The 21,294-nt window shown below is 48.1% G+C and overlaps 2 protein-coding genes across 3 annotated transcripts in view; one reads left to right on the forward strand and one right to left on the reverse strand.

Moving 5' to 3' along the window:
* The window catches only part of NSMCE1 (non-SMC element 1 homolog (S. cerevisiae)), a 22,796-nt gene extending 9,338 nt beyond the window's left edge, over positions 1-13,458 (forward strand). The window contains exons 3-8 of one of the 2 annotated variants that reach the window (XM_004692053.2): positions 6,892-7,013; positions 7,966-8,043; positions 9,200-9,346; positions 11,587-11,703; positions 12,622-12,742; positions 13,210-13,456. In XM_004692053.2, the coding sequence (XP_004692110.1) occupies positions 6,892-7,013; positions 7,966-8,043; positions 9,200-9,346; positions 11,587-11,703; positions 12,622-12,742; positions 13,210-13,289 (665 nt within the window). In that variant the 3' untranslated portion in view covers positions 13,290-13,456. Of the gene's footprint in view, positions 1-6,891; positions 7,014-7,965; positions 8,044-9,199; positions 9,347-11,586; positions 11,704-12,621; positions 12,743-13,209 lie in introns of both variants that reach the window. The other variant, XM_012731622.1, reaches the window with a different exon arrangement.
* Positions 13,459-14,371: 913 nt separating this feature from the next.
* The window catches only part of KDM8 (lysine (K)-specific demethylase 8), a 13,793-nt gene continuing 6,870 nt past the window's right edge, over positions 14,372-21,294 (reverse strand). The window contains exons 3-8 of the mRNA XM_004691706.2: positions 20,243-20,409; positions 19,130-19,262; positions 17,326-17,370; positions 16,604-16,753; positions 15,671-15,763; positions 14,372-15,583 (exon numbers count right to left, since the gene is read on the reverse strand). Coding sequence (XP_004691763.1) covers positions 15,419-15,583; positions 15,671-15,763; positions 16,604-16,753; positions 17,326-17,370; positions 19,130-19,262; positions 20,243-20,409 — 753 coding nt within the window. The 3' untranslated portion in view covers positions 14,372-15,418. The remainder of the gene's footprint in view (positions 15,584-15,670; positions 15,764-16,603; positions 16,754-17,325; positions 17,371-19,129; positions 19,263-20,242; positions 20,410-21,294) is intronic.

The raw sequence follows: 21,294 nt of genomic DNA on the forward strand, positions 1-21,294 counted from the left end.
CCCCCACAGGACTACCTCAGTTCTGATGCCAGTTGTCACAGGCCACTTGTGCTTTTGACTGGCTGACTGTAAGTCAGGCATCCCCATAACTCCCACATCAGGTTCAGTAATTTGTTAAAATGGCTTATCGAACTCCAGACAACACTTCAGATACAACTGAGAAACTGCCAGATGGAAGAGATACATAGTGCAGGGTATGGCTGGTGGGGAGCTGTGGAGCATCCATGCTCTTTCTGGGTGATTTTCCCTCCTAGCATTTTGATGTGTTTGCTGTCCTGGAATCTCCCTGAATTTCATCACACAGGGATTTTTATGAAGGTTTCATTACACAGGCATGGGTGATTAGGTCATTTAAGTCATTTGTGAGCGAATCAGTGGTGATTGACTCAGTCTCCAGGCCCTCTCCAGAAATTGGGTATGGGGCTGAAAGTTCCAGGCTTCTAATCAAGGCTTGGTCTTTTCTGGTGATCAGGTCCCATCCTGACGCTGTTGAGGGATGTTGTAAGAGTTGCTTCATTAGAGCACAGGCTACTTCTATCACTCTTACACTTAGGAAATGCCAAAGGTTTTAGGAATTCTCCGCCAGCGTTTATTAAGTTTTTTATCTTGAAGTAAATCCAAACTCACGGGAAAGTTGTAAGAATAGTGCAAAGAACTAACTTCCCCCACAATCATTTGAGAGTAGTTACCAGTCATATGCTCTGTCACCACCAAGTTCTTTCCTTCTACCAAGGACATTCTGCTAAGTAACCACAGTTTATACTGTGATTTTTATTATACTGTTTATCCGTTGAAGTTCAGGATATTAACAATGATAAACCACCACTATCTAATCCACAGACCCCATCCGAGTTCTCCAGTTGTCTCAATGTTGTCCATTTTAGCAGTGAATCAACCTCAGGTCTATGTGGCATTAGTTATTATGTACCTCTCGTAAGGCTCCTTTAGTTGGAAATAATTCCTCAGCCTTTCCTTGACTTTTGATGATTATAGGTTACTTAGCAGATTAGCACTGTGTGATAGAAGCAATAATGCCAGCCACAAATGTAGTAAGTTCTAGTAGCCATGTGAAAAAAGGTTGAAAGAAACATGTGAATGTCATATCCCAAATATCATTTCAACATATTATCAAATAACAATGAGCTGTTGTACATTTTTTTATGTTGTCTTTGAAATCCAGTGTATATTTTATATTTACAGCACTTCTTCATAGCAAGTACTTCACTATATGTGCTGGTGGCTGCTGTATTGGCCAGTATATTGTATGTAGAATGTTCTTCAGTTTGGTTTGCCCGATGATTCTTCCTGATGGATTCAGGTTATACTTTTTGCAGATATAATGTAGAAGTGGTGGTGTGTTCTCTAGATCCTGTCTGGTGGTATACTGTTTTGTTAAGATAGTGTCTGCAGGCTTCTCCTCTGTAAAGTTACTTTTTCCATGTGGTTGATGAGTAATTTCAGGGAGGTGCTTTGAGACAAGGTCTGTATCCCACATGTACCTTTGAATAGCATCTGTTGGTGTTTCTTCTCCATTCATTCATTCTTTAATCATTGCCAGGTTGTGTGATAGTATTCTGTAGTCATAAGCAATAACAATTTGTAGTTATGTCATGTTTTGTGTTAATTTTTAATGAGCTTTAAAATTAGCAGTGTAGCAAAATAAAATTTTAGATTAAGAAGTTAAGATTTGACATTAATTCAGTGAGAGAATAAATATGACAATCAAGCAAAAACCCAGTTAATTGAAGTACAGACCAAAAATAGATTAGTGACAAGTTGGGGCTTGTTTGGAGTTGATAGATAATTTTGTTTTCATTGAGTCTTATATCCACCTTCATTCCCAGCCTAGTTTTTTGCATGCCTACTTAGATGGTTGTATTTGCTTTGTTATCTTGGTGCCTATTTCAGAACTCAGAACTTCATTCATACTGTGTACATAAGGATAAAGCAAAGTTGCTCAGGTGTCTGCAGAAGCGGGCGCAGTCCCCTGCAGAGCACCTCCATCAGCTCCTTGATATGCCAGCTCCTTGAGTGTTCTTGGGTGGATGGGAGTGGGGACAGGGCACCACACAAAATATCAAAGCTGCCATTCACCTCAGCAACACAGTGACCACCTATTTTCAGAGGATGAGATGAAAGTGAAGGTGGGAGGTACCATTGCCAGGCTCGGCCTTTTCACTTGCATTTCTGAATATTAATAGAATCACTGCTCAGGAATTGATGTGAAAGCTAAAGGCTGAGAAGTGGCCCCTCATACACACCTCCAGCTCCTCATTCCACCTGCCAGCTTTTTCCAGCCCAGGGCTCTGTTCTCTCAGGCCCAGTCTGTCAGAACACCTGGATCTGATCAACAGCCTTTGAGGCACACCTAGCAGGATTACTCTGCTGGTCCTATCAGATGAGAAGGGGAGTCACAGGGCACGTTAGTCCATACTGGTTTGGTCCCCTGAGGTCTTATTTTTTGCTTTTATTTCCTCTGCCTAAAGATAGCATTTCCTATCTCTAGTGCTTAGTTTGGAACTAAACTATTTGTTGTTCAGAAGTTTAGGTAGCGGACTTCCTAACTGCCCAACTGTGTAGTGAACACTAAGTTCTAGTAAGCTGGAAAGCAGAGATCCTGGTTATTAGCAAGATGTTCACTGGTAAAATTAAATTAAAATTTAATTTTGAAAGAAAAGATGATAAAGACAAAGGTGATTAGAGAAAACTCTCTCTAATGAGTTAATCCACAACCTGCTGCTCAGAGAGGAGACCAGCCAATGGACCGTCCTGAGTTCCATTTTTTAATTGCAACATAATGCATTCTCTGCTGAAGAAAGAGCTGTTCTGTCCTCTCCTGGATCTTTGCCTCTTATTTCAGCACCCTCTCTGCAGCAGTATGTGCTGCTCCTCGCGACCTGATTAAGTTATGAGGACTGGGTCCTCTTTCTTTGGAGGGGAAATGATGGACGTCAGCTTGGGTATGCCATGTGAGCACAGCCTGTCTTCTGCATTACACTGGCATCTTTGCCAGGTGCTTCCCAGGTACTTTCCATCTTTCTTTTCTCCCTCTTCTCCCTCTTTGTGACTCTGAGGCCACTTACCAGGTTCAAGAGGGTTGTTAACATGATTCTAGGGGCCTGGTATAAGACATAAGCTCAGAGAATATTTGCCTACTCGTAGGCTATGGTTCAGTATCTGGGAGCTTGGGATCTGGGTTTGACAGATCTGGGCTTTGTTTCCAAGCTATGGGAACTCTGAACAAGGTATTTACCCTCTCTCAAGATTCTGGAGTAGGAAAATGGCATTAAAAATTCACAGAATTTCGTTCTTACAGTGATGAGATTAAGCATGCTAACAAATTGTGCTCAACACATACTTAAACATGAGTTATAGTCACCTGTTGCTAGATTGATAGCTAGGAAGGCGCTGGCTGGGGAATGACCTTTTGTTTTCAGCTCGATGTTTATAACTTCTTCATAGTCCCCAGGAAATGCACAGATATATTGCTTACAAGTGGAGAAAATACAAGTGGCACCTAAGATAGATAGTCCCTTGTACTTCTCAGTGTCTTGGCTAAGGTGTCTGCTTTCTGAGAAGAGGCAGCTGTAGTAGGCGCAGGGATCTGTTTTTTTCTTCTCGAATCTGGTTATCCCATGTTTCTGACTGCAGGTTGTATTGTTGGGACCAAGCCCCTGATCTACCTGCAAAAAATTTTCAATTCTTACCTGAAGTCTCCTTTTCCCTCATTTGGTCTGGGAGGAGTAATGTTATTCTTTTTCGTAAGTCCCTCAAATGTTGTAGAACCAAGATGGGAAATCATTGCCTGGGGATTGTGTGACAGCCCTATCTCATGTTCTTTATCATGACCATGGATTCATAGGGTATTGGGGCCAAATCCTTAAGCCCAGTGTGTCCCTGCAGATTTGCAGACTAGCAACTCCAGGAACTGGGGAGGAAATGAGGGCAGAGCAGTAAAAATTTGTTGGTCTGAAGACCTGAGATTAATAGGTACTAATCTGGTGTAACTTGGCATTTGCTGGGCATGTCAGCAAGCAAGCAACCCCAAGCTGGCCAATATAAAAAGGAGTGTGTTGGGAGGCGGTGGGAGAGGCACACAGGGCTGACTGATATCTAGGGGTCAGGCTGGGGAAAGGGCAGGACTCAAGAAGCACAGCAGTACCTCATGGGCAAAGCTGCTTCTGTCAGTAACTGCTAAGCTACAACTATTTCTATCCATCTCTTTATTGTGGGCCACTCCTGGCTGACTTAAGATTTGGTCCTAAGGTTTCCCAGGTTCTTGTCCTTTGTTCTCTGGGTATGGGCAAACTTGCTAACTGGAGCAAGTTTGTGAAGGAACAGGAAGTGCTAGGGAACTGTGGGAAGACAGCGTGGAAACATAGGCTGGTCATAGATGGTCTGTAAGGAGAAGACTGTTCAGGGTGCCAGAGAGTCAGGCTGCTGGGTGGTTGGAGTGAGGGGTGGTGGTAGAGGGGGGCCTGGGGGAAAGTGGATTATACATGCGAGGGTGGAGGCAAGGCAGTGACTGTCTTCAGAGATAAGCATGAGACTCCCATCATGATTCCACAGACAGGGTGGGATTGAACTGTCCCTGTAGCAGCATACTGCCTCTTGTCCCCCAAAAGTCAAGTTGAGGAGGTGGTATTGCTAAAAATAAAAACCTTTTTCTCAAGTAATTATTAAAAAGAGCTAGAAACATGTCCAGTGCCAACAGTGGAGGTGTCTCTGATATGAGAAGCCGTGTGGTAGAAGAATGCAGATGAGTGGTTTCTATAATAAGTAAGGGCAGTCATAGGAAGTGGTTTTTTTTTTTTTTTCCTTAAAAATACAGTGAGAAGTTCATGTTTCTGAAAAATGAGCCCGTATTAACAACAGGTAGAGGAAAGGGGAAAAGTGTGCTTGTAGTGCCTCTCTGTATGGACAAGGTATCTGGAAAGTCCGACTTATTAGAATGCTTTTGATCTGCCCACAGAGAACATTTTTCTTAATGACACCAGGAGAGGCCTTTTCAGTGGAAAATGTGAATTATCACTTTCGGGGAGAGGTGGGACTTGCCACTGTGTCATACTGCCCACGAAGGATCCTGTCACTCAGTCTTTGAGAGAAGATTCTTGAATGCCTGAGTCTTACACGCCCACAGCTGGGTGCTCCATGGTTAAGCAGCCACAGCTGGGTGCTCCATGGCATAAGCTTGGAAAAACAGCCATGCCCACACAACACAGAGGTGATTTGTGTGGTGTGGTGAGAAGAAAGCACACAGACACAGAAACACTTCTACTGGGGGCAGAGGGACTATTTAATGAAGGAAGGTGATATTATTAGAGTTCACTTTTGTCATTAGTAGGCACAGTGTGGGTGAGAAGGCAAGGCCCTGGTGTGCGAGCACGGAGGCAGGACACAAGATGATGGCTCCCCTCTGTCCACATTTTCAGCAGCTCTGACCAAGTTTCATTGTCACAATACCGTCATGATTTCTACCATGTTCGCAAACTAATTTGTCTATTTATTTAAATTACTTAAAGGAAAACCTTAGACTAGAAGATTAGATCCCCCCTCTGATTTGCATATTAATTTTCTGGGTCACTCATTGCATCCTCTTCACTGTACTGATGAAATGTTACAATCTTCATTGTCACCAATGTGATTTTTTTTAACCATCTAGGTATACAGTGAACTTAGAAATACCTTTCTCTGTAAGAAACTAAACACATATAAAGTTGAAGTACCCTGATATCACTTTTATCTTTGTGTCCCTTCCTGGTGATGGCTTTGATCACCTGCTAGGGCGGCAGCCTTCCAGAGCTTTTTCCTGAAGTAGTGTTTCCGTGGTTTTATAGTTGTTTTTAACAAATAGTATCACATTTTCTGTTTTCCTGCCTTTTTTTTTTCTCAGAGTGGTAAAGATCGAATCTTCTGAAATTATTTTAATAAGCAAAAATGGTAGTATATACTCATGGTGTAAGAAAGCACAGTTCAAAAAAGCAGTTCCAGGACACAATTCTATGTCTGTCCTCTGCTTGCGACTCTGAAAGGCTCCCATTGCCCAAAGGAGAAAGGCCACATGCTCTCCTATAGGCCCTGTGCCACCAGGCTCCTGCAGCCACATTGGCCCACCTTTCTTCCCTGGTCAGCCAGTGTTCCATCCACCCCTGTTACCTGTAGTACTGGGTGGAGCCATGCTGCTCTACGCTCTGCACACCTCTCTGAGGGGTGGCCCAGGACAGTGGTTGCTGGTGTCCTTGTTCACCTCTGGGCTGTCAGCCTCTATCATGAGGAGCAAAATGGAGGTGGCTAGTGTACACAGTGAGCACAGGTGTTGTCACTGGGCTGTATGGAAGCTGCTCACTGTGCCTAGCAGGGTAATGCTTGGGAGGTCAGCTTCCTGTCTGCATCTTGGGCTTTTCACCTAAATTAGGAGGAGGTTGCTAGTGCCTGCTGTGGGGCGTTGGGCGGGGGGTGGGGGAGTGTGTGTGGGGGGAGCTATTGGAAGGATTAATTACTAGATGGAAAACACTGAAATGGCCTCTTCATGGTGAGTGCTTAGGTGAGCTCCTATTCTTATTGGGGTGGTGGTTGACCCTCACTGTATTTTCAGGGAATAGCATATAGGCTAACAGGCATATAAGTGCTCAGTGTTTGGAAATGCTCTAGAGAGAGAAAGGAATAGAGCTATGCCTGACACATGAGGATTTGCAGGGACAGGGGCTTGAAATGTATGTGAAACTGGGACAAGGTAGAGGGGCTGGGCTGTGATGTCATGGAGGTGGGAAATTTGTAGGTTTAGAGCACGTGGAGTGAAGGTGTTAAGCACATTTGTAACCATACCACAGGGAGTGAAGTCTTCGTTTACTTCCCACCCATTTTTTATTTTTTTTGCCTGTTTATTTCCAGGTACTGCTACTGTAGACAAGTTGGAGGATTTCATCAACAATATTAACAGTGTCTTGGAGTCCCTGTACATTGAGATAAAGAAAGGAGTCACAGAGGATGATGGGAGACCCATCTATGCACTGGTAAGTACAAAGCAGTGTCCTCTAGCAGCATTTGTGAAGAAGTAGGATTGAGACTGGTAGGTCCAGGGTCCTCATTTGTGCAGAGTAAAACATGGGCTCTCCAGACCGGGGAGCAAGAAATAGAAGCTGGCTCAGCCCCATCCTGTGCTCACCCCAGCCTCTGGGGTCTTTGAATCTGAATGTCCTTTGCAGGTGTGAGGATTGGGGATAACCAGAACCTGAACCTAGGCTCTTCACCTCAGTGCTCATGTTCACTGCACCACATGGAGCCCCTGCCAATTGACTGTTTTGTTTATGGATAATTCTCTTTAAGATATCATCCCAAATAAATGGAATATTAGGATTAAAGGAAGTAAATACTGTTTCATTTGGAACAAGATAGGGAAACTTGTGAAAATTAAAAAAGCGCACTAAGCATTCTAAGACCATGTGGGACCTACCATTGCTTTCAAATTTCCAACCCCTAATAGGGAATGAGGTAAAATATAGGTGAGGGGAAACTGACAAGACCCCCGCACGTCCCCCCCCAATTGTTGGCTAGACAGGGCAGGGCATATCAGACTCTCATACCAGCCAGGTTAACACAAAGGAGCCTAGATTCTTTCCTGCAAGAAAGGGTTGTGGAGTCAAATAGCCAGAGAAATGGTGGTTTAAACAGGTAACCAGATTTTGGAATTTCTAGACTTCTCAGTGTGTTCTCCATTAGCATGCAGACAATATTTCCAGATTCATCTGTGTTTGGAATAGACATTGGAGTTCTAAAATCTCTTTAAGAATTCGAACATGATGACTGGGCTATTGATTCAACTGTGTAATGTAATACTGATTACAAAGCCAGCCTTGTGGCCCACACTGCTGGGACACAGGTGATCAGTGGTTTTTGAGGGATAGGGGGAGGGGAGGAGAACCAACAAGTGAATTAGTCTGACCTTTATGCTGATTTATTTTTTAGGTGAATCTTGCAACAACTCCAATTTCGAAAATGGCTTCAGATTTTGCAGAGAATGAACTGGATCTGTTTAGAAAGGCTGTAAGTATAGTATCTTCATTGCCCATTGTCTGGGCTTCTTATGGAAAATGTCTCTCTTTACCATTAGAAATGGAAACTACAATGTCAGTGGACCACCTCTGTACTTACTATCCCCTTTCCTTACTAAAGTCCTTTGCGGGGGTGGGGGTGTCATTGAGTGCCTTACTTGGAATTCACAGCCACCAGGTGATTGTTGTGGAGGTCACCCTTGCCGCCTGGGAAAGGACTGGTCCAGATTTGAATCTCCACTGGCTGACGAAAGCAGGCTCATGGGCATATGATGCGAGTGAGCGTTACTGCCTACTTTCAGGGTAATCTGTACGTGTGGTGGTGGCAGCAAGTGCCTAGGAGCTCAGATTCAGGCCTGAATTTGAACAAGGTGCCCACTGAACCATTTGCATGGTCATATTTTGGGGGCACTGCTCTACCTACTGACTTTGGAACTGTTTGCTCCTGGCTGAACACCTGGCCAAGACAATGACTCTCAGCCCTGGATGCATATAATCATGGCTGGGGTGATAAAAATTAATCGACAGTCCAGCTTTACCCCACATCTGTGGAATCCAAGTCTCTTGAGGAAGAAGTCCCAGAGAACCAGGCTTGAAGAGACCAGACACACACCATTGTGTGTGTGGTGGGGATTCCTGTATTCCCAGGGGCTCTGCCCTGCCCTGGGCTGAGGTTTTAGGGAAATCTGTCTGCCACCCTTTGCTGGGCCAACAGTGCCTCTGCATTTCCCGAGTTATCTTTGCTTAGCCCATCCTGGCTCTGCTTTCGTGCCTTTCTGGATCCAGCCTGCCACTCAGGTCAGCCATGATGCCCTGACTACCTTGAGTAGGAGGTGACACCTTAATATGTTTTCATTCACTCACTTTTAGCCTTTCTACCTTCAGGGAGGGGGAGAGGCAAGAGAGATGATCTTGATTAAGATACTCTTTGTATTATGTTATAGGAGAAAATACCTAGTGAAAAGAACTATGTTTGTAGTTTTTGATACATATAGTTACATTGTTTTCCTGAAGGATCATCCCTGTGTATAATTCTTCCCGAAGGAGATATGAGCGATTTATTACACCCCTGGAAAGAGTTGGTATTAGTGCTTAAACGTGGTTTTAGAGAATTTATTAGATGAATGTGTACCTGCTATTTCTTCCAGTTGGAACTCATTATAGATTCTGAAACTGGTTTTGCATCTTCCACAAATATTTTGAACCTGGTTGATCAACTTAAAGGCAAGAAGATGAGGAAGAAGGAAGCTGAGCAAGTGCTACAAAAGTTTGTACAAAACAAGTGGCTGATTGAGGTACTTAAGTATTTTTAGAATAAGTTTTTCCTCCAAGACCATATTGTATCTAACTGATGTCTTTTGGGCCAACCCTTTCCTAAAGTTTCTTTCTCTGATTTAATGGCCACAATGACCCTCTGTGGAGGATTAGGAACCTTCTGTTGAAGCATGGGACCTGTCCAGGGAGCCACAGCAAGTGGCAGTGCCAGGGATTGCACCCATATGAGGGCTCCAGAGTTCAAGCTTTTGGTCCTAGACACTGGGGCAGCTTAAAGTAGTGGTCAAGGGCACTCCTCTCGCATCAGACTAGCACTTAAATCCTGGGCTACACTGTGTGAGCAGAATGAGACAGTTCAGAGGAAGTTGCTGGGCTGGGCACTCAAAGGGATTGCTGTTACCATTGTCAACATTAATATTAGTGGGAGCTAGTACTCTTGGTTCTCTAACTTAGACAGGAACCCATAAGGAGCAAGGAGGATGTGTAGATAAGCTTTTGGAGAGGATCCATGGAAATCTAAAGGGACCAGACTGCAGATTCATATTTCTAGATGTCTTTGTCTAATTCTCATGGGTGTAGAACAGATGTTTCAGTTCTTTTTCCACAAAGTTCCAACAAACTCTGGTCAGACAGGCACAGCTCATGTCCCTTTTACCACAGTGCTGCCCTATTGAATGCCTGTGTCTGTGTAGGACAGGCTCAGATCAGGCTTACTTGGCCAGTCATGTGGCTGGAAGCTGCTGCATGTGGCTGACACAGTTCTTCTTCACTTCCTTTCAGGGGGAGCTTGCCTCTTGGAGTATGGTCACAGTGTTCTAAATTTCTGCTCTTTGGTGTGGTAGGGTTGAGGTGGAAGGGTCATCCCTGGCAGCTTCATCAAAAATATTTGGTTCCTGAGGTACTTTTCTGATGGGAGGAAGATAGAGACTGATAGCGGTGAGGGCCAGGGTGAGGGGGAGTTCTTATTGAGTACCAGGATCTCTGGCGTGAACATGAACATCATATCCTCGGTTCCTCTTAGCCATTCTCTGTGGTGATTGTCCCTGAGCTTGGTTTTAGTTCAACAACTCTAGCTCTGTGGTCTGGTTGATATGTCACACACAACAAGCTCCAGAGCCATGGCTAGGCCCTACACAGTTGCTTTGTCACAATTTTTCCTTTCTGGGGTAGATTTGGCAGTGTGGAACACCTCTGGCAGATGGGGTTGTAACTGACCATAGTCTCTTCTTGGGCTAAGCTTTTTAAAGGCAGGCCTGTTGTACCTTATTCACTGTTATACTTTGTTATAACGAAGCACCAACATTTTCTTGCTGAAAGAAGGTTGGGCATGTGGATAAAGTTCCAGAGGAACAGAATTAATTTAAAACTTAATCCCAAAATGATACACACAATACTTGCTCCTTGGGGAAAAAAAAAATCAATACTGATAAAACAATGACATCACCTATTATCCCACCCCTCGAGCTAAGCAATCATTTCTAGGACACCCGCTGTTCCTGTTGTGAACCTGCAAGCTGTGCCTTCTAGCACACACTGTCAGGCCCTGGCTGCAGTGTTGCAGGGATGTGTACCCAATTTTATCATTAAGACATTTCCTCTGCTCCAGCCTTTTGCTGCCCAGAGAGGCTGGGCAACACATAGGAAGAAATGGACCTCTGGAGCCTGTTGTACTTTGAGCTCAGTTCCAGGCTGGGCGAGATTCCACCATCTTCAACCTCCTTGGTGTGATTTGAGAGTTGTTCCTGCCTATCTATACTGTTTCCCATTTTGTAAAGTGAAGTGGCCAGAAGCAATTTCCATAGTCCCTGCAGAGGCTCCAGGCAGATGCTGGGAGGCACGTGATTTTCTGCTCTCAGGGGGTGAGTGGGAGGGGCTATGGAGGTTGCCTTGGGCTCACTGCTTGACAACACCACCTGTTTACCTTTCTGGCCTATGTGTCCTCATCTGTGACAGTGGCTTGCACATACGACAGCAGTGCAGACTCATGATTTATGTCTGTGAAGGCACAAATAAAGTGCTGAGAAAATGAAGGAGTGGGCTTGGTGGAGGGGGATTGTCTCAATTTCCTTTTATGTCTTTGCCTAAGTTTTCCCACTTGAGACTCCTGCTAGGTAGGGCTGGTGAAAATCTGCAGGGTGATGGGGCACCTAGACCTTGTGTCTGGGCCTTGAGCTGTGGGACTATGGGGCATAAAGGGACAGTGGAATTGGGCCTTACATACCTTTCACTTAAGCAGTGCCACCTGTTTTCCATCCCGCAGAAGGAAGGGGAGTTCACCCTGCATGGCCGGGCCATCTTGGAGATGGAGCAGTACATCCGGGAGACTCGTCCTGATGCTGCCAAGACCTGCAACATTTGCCACAGCCTCCTCATCCAGGTACTGTGAGGGGCTCCCAAGGCTCTGCATGGCTTCTTTTTGGAGTTTTCTAAAGGACACAGGTGTTGGCATTGTTCTTACAAACTCTGCCTGTACCAAACTGTAGGGCATCTTGCTGCCGTCCAAGGATGACCACTATTATTTTTTCTCCCTGATCCCTCTATTCTAATCCAAAGGCTCTTTGAAATTTATTTTACTCTCAAAAAGGCTCTCCCAAAGACTTCCAGCCAACATCACATTGGCAGTTAAGACACATCTCTGTGTCTGCCATTATTTTTCTGAGTCATGTTTTACACTGCTTACTTTTTTTTTAATGCATACAGAATTGTGGTATGGGCCCGAGATTCACCAGAGACAGAGTGGGTTGCAGAACAGGCAGATTGAGTACACAGCTGAGGGGAGCAGTGGGCAGGTCAAGAGGGGTCTGCTGTGCTGTGTGGGTCAGCTCCTTATCTGGGAATTGAACTTTGTTGAAGCTGCTGTTGCTAGCTTTGTATGCTGTGCATTAACCTGTTGCGCCACCAGGGAGGGCTCTGTAGGGCTTTTTAAACAGCTCAACCAATGGCCTTAAAATTTGGAAGTGGAATTTTTTAAATGTTAACTTTGCTAAGTTGCATCCTGAAAAGTTAGCTTCCTCGCCTGCAGAATGTGAAGGCCGCCAGTGCTGGGAGCCTGAACTTCCAGGCCCTGCTGCTCTCTGAGACTGGTCTTTACAGTCTTGTCATCCTTCCATCTGCATTTGTCTGTCAGGATTCTTTACAAGACCCATAGTACTGAGGACCTTGGGTTATCATCAATATTAATCTAGGGCCTGGATGGCAAAAACAGCCTACTGTACGTTTTCGTCCTATTTCCTGAAAGTTTATGAACACTAATCTGTATATAAGGCTCCATGGCCATCAGCCTTTCTTGTTTCAGGGTCAAAGCTGCGAGACCTGTGGTATCAGAATGCATTTACCTTGTGTGGCCAAGTATTTCCAGTCGAATTCTGAGCCCCGCTGCCCCCACTGTAATGATTACTGGCCCCATGAGATACCAGGTTTGTGTCCTGCAGGTGCAGCCTTCTGGAAGGGCTGGGTGGGCAGGATGAGTTTGGGCCCTGACTTCTGGAGGTACCAAGGGAGTGCTCAGACCAGGGGTCCACACATACAAACATACTTGCCTGGGTCCAAAACCCACAGGTGGTGCAGATTCTGCACTAATTGCAGAACTGGCTTGCTTATAGTTCCAGAGGACTCTCCAGAACCCGGTAGAAATTCCAAGACCCATGAGAGTGGCCTAAACAAGCCTCTTCCCTGGTGGGGGTGTGAAAACAGCAGCCATTACTCTGTGAAATGGGCTAGCCAACTCTGCCTTCCTCACACTGGGTGCAGGGAGGGGTAGCAGAATACCATGAAAGACTGAGACAAAGGCCTTTGGCACTCAAAATATAGCTGTGGACCTGGGCTGCTGTCGTGTGTGTAGCAGCCCGCCACTCACAGTATTCTTGGCCTTTTATGTGTACAGAAGTCTTCGACCCTGAGAAGGAGAGGGAGGCTGGTGTCTCCAGATCAAACAAGAAGTCCTTGCGATCCAGGCAACACTAACCGGAGCAGGGGTTCATTGCCTTTAGGGAAATGGTCCATACGGCCCTGTTGGAAGAGGCCTGTTTCATTGTTCATGCCTTTATTACTTTATGTTCATTAACAGGTTTGGAATAAAATTTACTAAGTTGCTGCTGTGGCCTCAGTCAATGGTCATGCCCCTCTGCAGGAGGCTTCTCTCCTGTCGATAACGGTAACTCGGAGCCAACCCAGGTGGGTGAAGCTGGCAAGAGCTCCTGCACAGCACTAGTCTAGGCAGCTTGCCTTCAGCCATTTTGTCCTGCCAACCTGGCCAGCCCATCCTAGATTTCTGGGAGCCTTGATCTTAACTCCCCACAACCCAGACCCTCCTGGCAACTGGTCTGAATGGGCCTAGAGGTGGGGTGGCAGGTGGGATGGGACAAGGACCCAATATTTAGGGAAGCCAGTGTCTGAAACATATTGTGTAGTCACTTTGGAAAACTGCTTCATGTAGTTAAGGTGTGGCTTTTCCCCCAAAGACCTTTTGTTACAGCAGCTATTTAAAATTCCAAATCAGAAACAGTTCTGGAAAGCATATGGAACCAGAGCAGAAGACCTCAGACAGGTGATGGCCAGCATGTCAGCTCACCATGGAAAGCTGGTTCATGTGGCCACCATGTGAGTCTCACCCATGCGCTTCCTTTGGAACTACTGTACATGGCATTTCACCCTGTTCCACTTCCCTATCTCACCCTGCTGCCTTTAGTCCTAAACTCATGGACCACATCCCTCGACCTCCTTGGAAATTCTTGTGCATCCCTCCAGATCCAGCAGAGGCCTCTACTTCCCAATTCCATCCATGCATCCTCCATGTGGCCAGCATACATGGTTTCCACATACCACACTGACTGCTGCCAACATGTGATTCTCCCTTCTGAGATCGGCTTCTCTGCGAGGAACTGGGGAAACGTGCTGTTCTCTTCCCCACTCCCTTCCCCCCATGCCTGGTTACAAATATCAGTTGCAGGACATCCGGCTGGTATTGCAGAATCAATGGGAGTATGACGTCCCCCCCCAGCACTCTCCCTACCCTACACACACCAGTTTCACAGTATCAAGTGCAGTTAAAGGAGAACAAGTGTTTTTCTTACACTGGCTGTCACGTGGCCACCATCTTTCTAATGTCTCCTTCAGATTCTTCTAGAAGTTGAGTCATAATACCCAAAGCTGTGCAGTGTTTCTGCTACAGTTCTGCCAGCTGGAATCCTGCTAGCAGGACAGGCTACCCTCCTCTACACCAAGTGCGAGAGACTGAAACCTCTGCTAGAAGGTTGTTCATTTTAGATTTATTAGCTTTTAGATGTTACGGTGGTTTGCAGCACATTACCCTTCACCTTGCAGCATAGTGAATGTTGTTGGAGTGCAGAGTCAGGTGGCAGTGACTCCTGGAGAGGTGGAGCCTGCAGGGGGAAGGCAGAGGGCTTCGGGGTGCCAGGGGTAGTGGTTTCTTAATTCAGAAACTGGTTATAGGGAGGGTGCATGGCTGAAAATTCATGGGTGGTCTGTGCAAGTCTTGGGAGGCAGTGATAGCATCAAGGCTCCTGCACTTTGCCTTGTCCAGCAGGAATCTGAGCTGGGTAAGTTGCGGGGTGGGGGGAATGAACCCTCTGTGGTGACCAGGCCACACTCCAGCGTCTGTAGGCTGGGACTGACCTCAGAGGCCCAGTTACCCAGTTATGACAGAACTAGTAACAGTCATTAAGACTGCAGACAGCAGTGAACACTAGCAGTGTAGCAGGGGGCCTGCACGCATTCCCTCTGGCTCCCTCTGTGGTGGGGACCAGTGCTACCCTCCCCAGCACAGGGAAGTATCTTGTCCCAGGTCATGGCAGTTCAGTGACAGGACTGGGTCTGAGGCTAATCTTAGAGCCCAGGAGTCTTCCTGGGCAATGTCACCTGTTAATGTCCTGGGGTCTCTCCCGTCTGCCTCTGCCGCCATGCCTGTCAGGAGCCTGCCTCCACCTCAGCTGCCTTTGGCCTGGTTCTGCTGGTGCCTGAGCTCAGGCTCTTCAGGGCACAGGCTCCACCTGGCCTGGCTCATCCCAGAACCAGGTGGGGCATGGAGCAGCGAGTGCTCATAGCACTGTCTGTGCTCAGCGCTGTCATCCTGGCTATGACCACCAGAAGCTGACTGAAAAGCTGAGATCCAGGGCTCGCACATAATGCCAGTACTTGACCGGGATGAACAGCATGTCCCCAGGAGACAGAATGCAGGACTGGAAGGGGGCCTCTGCAAACTTGGGGAACTTCTCTAGGTCAGGCTTCTCCACGTCAACCTGAAAAAAGCCAAAGGAGTTACTTGTCTCCAGAGCTGGGTGGGGTGGGGGAGAACTTGCTGTGCCACCTTAGGTCGGCGTGCCCACCTGGCTTGTGTTATGAAGAAGGTGTGTGTCGTGAGGGTATAAAGCATCTCCCTCCTGTGGGGCATACAGCCGAACGTATTTCCTCCCCATCACCTGGGAAGAGAGTGACTCTGTCAGTGGTCAGTCAGCAGGTGGCCTCACCCCTGTCCTCCACCTTCCTGTGCCTTTCCACATGCTTTCCCCTGTATTCAAAAGCCCCACCCCTTCATCCAGGCTGAAAGTTCCTCCAAAATACATTATGAATTGATTACCTGCTATGTCAACTTGCACTAATTAAGCACTTGACTGGTGAACACTTTGTACGTATTAACACCTGGAATCCTCACACCCCTCGGGGTGGTTTATCATCGCCCCATTCACAGATGAGGAAACCAAGGTACAGAGAAGGCAGGTGGTCACAATGCTGGTAGGGGGGTCTTCACATGAGGTAGTCTCCCGTCCAGCCCACAGTCACCCTATAGTTCACTGTGCTCGAAGATGTGCCCACCTTTCTGCCCATGAAAATAAAGTGGTACTACAACAGATGCCCCCCCACTCACAGCAAATAATGCCCCTCTGTCTGGGTCTCAGGACATCCTGCAGTGGCTGAGAAAACTCATTTGGAGGGAAGGTTCTGGCTGGGAGGAGTGGCCTGTTTTTCATCTGATGGAGGCAGGCAGGATTGGGCAGAGTGAGGTTCTCACTCCCCTGAGATGGGCCCCTCACTCCATTTCTTGCTCAGCTAGACCCTGAAGGCTGCTGCGGGGATCACAGAGCATGCCCAGCAGACACAACATCAGGAAATAGCATGACTGACTGGACAGTGCTGCACCCTGAGGCTTGACACCATTTCTCCTTTTTCACTTGTCCAGTCTGATGGGACTTGGTGTCACTAGTATTTGAGGTGGAAGGCATGGCCACCTTGGGGGCTGGGGAGGCAGAGGCTTACCCCACCTGGGTGAGGAAGTTTTGCTGGGGATCCTGATGGAGTGGGGAGACAGTTCCTCTGGGACCAAACCAGGCATTAATGGTGATCTCCTCTTCCTCCCCGTTGCCCAGGCTGCAGTAGTCTGGGATGCTGATGTCCTGCTTCAGCTCTGGGATCTGCATGTCAGGAAGGTTGAGAACAGTCCTGGGGGACACACTATCCCCAAATTCAGTGTTCTCTGTAGGGCCCAATCTGCATGTCCTCTCTGTAATGACATGACTAGTCCATGTTTCGCTGTGTCGTACGGCCCCTCCCCCAAGCACAGCTCCCTTCTCACTCCCCCAGGACAGCCTGCCAGCTTGGAGATGTAGTCTGACTCCCCTCTTGTTTTGTGCTTAAAATTGCTTATTCACCTTACGATGATCACACGTGTTGTAGTTGATTTGGAAATGGCAGAAAAGAGAAGGAAAAACAGCACTTGCCATCTCCTACTCAAATCATGTCATGTTTGGTGGTGCTTCTCCCTATTTTTAAACAGTTAAGAGCATTCTGTACAGTGTGTGGCCTGATTTTCTCCCATCGCACAGCCAGGTGGTCAAGCTTCCTGACCCAGAGCTCTGGGGGGCCTGTAGGCTGATGGTCGTGGTGGGTGGTATGGGGCTGCTCCACCCTTTTCTGCCTTCTGGGGTCAGAACTAGGAAGGGAGGAGCTGAGGTGAGAAGGTGAAGACAGCAGAGTGCAGACTTACTTGATCAAAGAGCTGGTGCTGAGCCAGGTACCCGATGTCCTTGGGCTGGTCCGCAGGTGGAAGCACAGCGGAGGCAACACAAAACCCAGTGAGTCACGTGGGCCTGCTGTTGTCTGGCAGGCTCTGAGCATACCCCCCACCCCTGCCCACTCGTCCCCAGCCTGTGCGGGTCCTCCTGGCCTGCTTAATCCCCATCCTCCCTCCCAGAAGCAGCTCCCTCAGCAACTGAGTGGACTGGGCTGAAGAAGAGACGGGCTGGTGCTGCCACTGCTACCAGGTGGTCCCGCATCAAGTTACCGCTACCCAGACCCGTTTCCTCAAATGAAAAATGATGGGGCTACATATAAGCACAAACTTTTAAAAATAAAGATGGGGTCATATTCTATACTACTCTGAAATCTGCTTTTTTCATTTAACCCATGAATGTTTTCAGGTCAGTACACACGTAGCTGACTCATTCTTTCAACAAATACACATTTGGCCAACTAGTCAAGGATCCATCATTAGTAATATTACAAGTATTCAGGTGGTTTTGCTACAGAATTATAAGATATAGCCTAGTATTCTGTTCCTTACATTCATGTCCAAAAATAAAACATTTGAGTCAAGGAGTACGTATAGTTTCAATTTTTTTTTTCTCGTATAGTTTTAATTTTAATAGCTTCTGCCAAGCTGTGTTCCTAAAAGTTAAATCATTCATACTATTGGCAATCACCTATAATTAATGTGACTGCCACCTTCCTGGCCTCTGCCTGCCCTGGAGAGAATCATTTGTGCCAATCAGATAGGTGAAAAAATAAATGTGTTACAAAGCAGGCTCCCTGCTGACGGGGTTCACTGACAGGCTGACTGCTCACCAGGGCCTGGACAGGCGCATGTCCTATCTCATTTTACCCATCTGGGCCCATGGGCCAGACACTGTCATCACTCTCCTGTTGGCAAATGGGGCACCAGGGCTAAGAGAGGTGAAGTGACTCATGCAGGCCCACCAGTCAGTAACCTGCAGGGCTGCAGTCAGTGCCAGGCCCTGGAGTCCCATCCCCACCCCACCCCTGTGCTGTCCACCACTTCTCAAAGGTGTCTTCTCAGCTGACCAAGGGAGAGAAAAGCCTGAGGCCCCACACTATCCCCAGCTCTACCAGGGTGGAGAAGGCTCTGGCCTCAGGGCTCTGAGGTGAACAACATCCAAGTAGATGAAAGTTTCTGGCTAGGATTTTTGAGAACCACAGTCTTTCCATCCCTCCCCCTCATTCCCAGAAACAAACATTGAGTGTTTATAAACTGTAGGCCGCATGCTGAGCTCTGAGCCTTGGCCACTCTCATGTAATACGTGCCTTCAGGCTATGCTAGCCCGGAGGACACTATCGACCACACTGGGCTGAGAGTGTTCTGTGTTCTACACTCCCATCGACACTAAAGTATAACTGGCTAATCCCAACTCAACAAAAGTCAGGGTGTCGAGGATGAAAGATAGGTAGAGGAAGTAAACCAGACACTGAAGTCACATGCTGAAATGTCCAAGATTGGCAAATCAAATTCTTGGTTCCCTAGGGCTGGAGGGAGGGGGTATGGGGTGACTGCTGAGTGTGGGGTTTCTTTAGGGGTGATGAGAAAAAGTTCTGGAATCTAACAGTGCTGATGGTTGTGCAATCTTCTGAATGCACTGCAAACCATTCAGCTACACAGAAAGGTCTGGAACATCCCGCCTGCCCAGCAGCTTGCTGACCACAGACGCTGAAACTGGCCAGAGGTCATCTGCCCAGATGCTGTATGCTGTCCTGGGAAGGACGGGAGTTGGACTTACCTCGCTGGTGATGTATCTGCTGATGAACTCACTGACGGTCATGAGCGTCTGGGACCATTCCTCATCTGTGTACCTGGACCCAACTTCCACCGGGACAGTGCGGCAGCCAGCGACCTCTTGGATATAGGGCAGACTGTTGGGAAAACACCACAGCACCACTGCTGACAGCTTCTGGGAACTGCATTAGCGACTCACGCTGGTCTCTGCTAATCTTCACAGAACCTCTCCTGGGAGTGACCACTGTGAGCCATGTGACTGACAAGGCCATGGACTTAGGTGAGGGCGCCTGCCAGCTGGCACCTGGCTGTGCAAACAGACCCAGGAGCCTGGCTTGCCAAGGTCCTGTCAGCCGCTCTACTTCGGCTTGCTAAGAGCTTTCCAACTTCTCTCTCCCTTGGTCACTCAGCTGAGAAGACACCTTTGAGAAATGGCAGACAACATGGGGGTGGGTTGGGGATGGGACTCCAGGGCCTGGAGCCCTGGAGGTTACTGCAGCCCTGCAGGTTACTGACTGGTGGGCCTGCATGAGTCACTTCACCTCTCTGAGCCCTGGTGCAACAGGAGGGTGATGACAGTGTCTGGCCCATGGGCTCAGGTGGGTAAAATGAGGTAGGACATGGCAAGTGCCTGTCCTGGCCCTGCTGAGCAGTCAGGCCGTGATAAGCCGGGCACATGGTGAGACACAAGTAGGAAGGCGTGCTGGGACAATGCTGTCAGAATTTTTACTCATGCCGGGCTTCTTGGGAGACACAGGCCGACGACGTGGGGGAGCAAAGGCAACAGCCCATGGAGCCCTGGGGCAGGGAGGTGACTGTCTCTTGGGTTCTTATTTCTTGGATCTCGCAAAACTGCAGAAGAGGCTGAACACTGGGCCACACCGAAGCCCTCAGAGCTGCTCAGGGAAAGCACCGCATCAGAGGTAAAGGCCTCACCTCCTCTGGCACAGTCACTGCACTCTGCTTTTCTCATTCACCAGCTTGTGTCATCGACCCCAGGGGCTGGAGAAGGATCTGTGAGGCTTCATTTACTTGGGGGTGGTGGGAGGAGGACTTCTGGGAGTCTGTGGGGAAGTGAAAGTGGGAAGGGGACCTGGTGCCGTTGGCAGTCACCCACCTCCACTTCCTCATGCAGGGCCAGTGATCTGCTACGCCTTCTAAGATCACAGGCCTCCCTGGAGCTAAAAAATGCTCCCTGAAGTACTGGAGGGACGGGCAGCGAAGACGGGGGACTGCTCTTTCTGACTCCACATCTGGAATCGAAACGTGCTCGTTCCTCGCTCTCTGTTTAAGATCAAAACAAAGTAAAAGCATCAGCCACCAGAAGGCAACATCGAGTCCTTTATCTAGGCATCTACTTCACGACGAGGGGCTGCCGAGGACAAGCACAGGAGTCAGCATTTGTTGTGTGGCTGCAGCGACTGCTGTTATCATCCTCACGGCACCTGGCTTTTCCCCTGGCCAGTTGCTTTTCACTGATGCGCTATAAAAGTAAGGCGGCGCCTTTGCAGAACGGCGGGAGCGGAAACGGCTGCCTGCCAGCCAGGGAAAGTGCTCTCGTTGCCTGTGCACCTTACAGCTTCACGCGGTGGCTGACCCGCGGGCAGTCGTGTCCATGCAGAGAAGCGACTGCCCTGGGGCCCGGGGTCCTAGCCAGAGCTCACTCCATGACGTCAGCGGGGGCGCGTGAGCCTTAAGTGCTATCTGAGCCTCAAACCTGCTAAACTACTGGGAGACAAGGTCTCATTTGGGAAACACTGACCACTGTCAGTTCCCCTGCCCACCATGGCTGGGCCCCCAAATCAGTCATCAGTGTTTGTAGTGGAGCGGTAGCAGCAAACACTCCCCTTTGCAGGCTGCGTGTGAGGCCTTGGCCTCGCCACTCTCTGCGTCGCAAGGCGTGCTCATCCGAGTTGCTGTGCGCACATTCCCTCGTGGGGGAGGCCTTCTCTGTCCACCTACCTGAAGCTGCCTCCACCATCCCACCACTGCCGAGTAGGGAAGCAACGGTACAGCGAGCTGGCTGCTGGCCGCCTGCTATCTAGACCCTCCCTGTGTCATGGCTGGCACTTCAGTGCCAGGGTGCTGAGGGTGCACCACTGCAGCTGTCAGGCCCTCAGTGCCCAGCCCTTCTGGGTGACCCCTGCTGTTCAATAAAGCAGATGAGCA

Source organism: Condylura cristata, unplaced genomic scaffold, assembly GCF_000260355.1.
Source record: "Condylura cristata isolate star-nosed mole 26May11 unplaced genomic scaffold, ConCri1.0 scaffold00032, whole genome shotgun sequence".
NCBI lineage: Eukaryota > Metazoa > Chordata > Mammalia > Eulipotyphla > Talpidae > Condylura > Condylura cristata.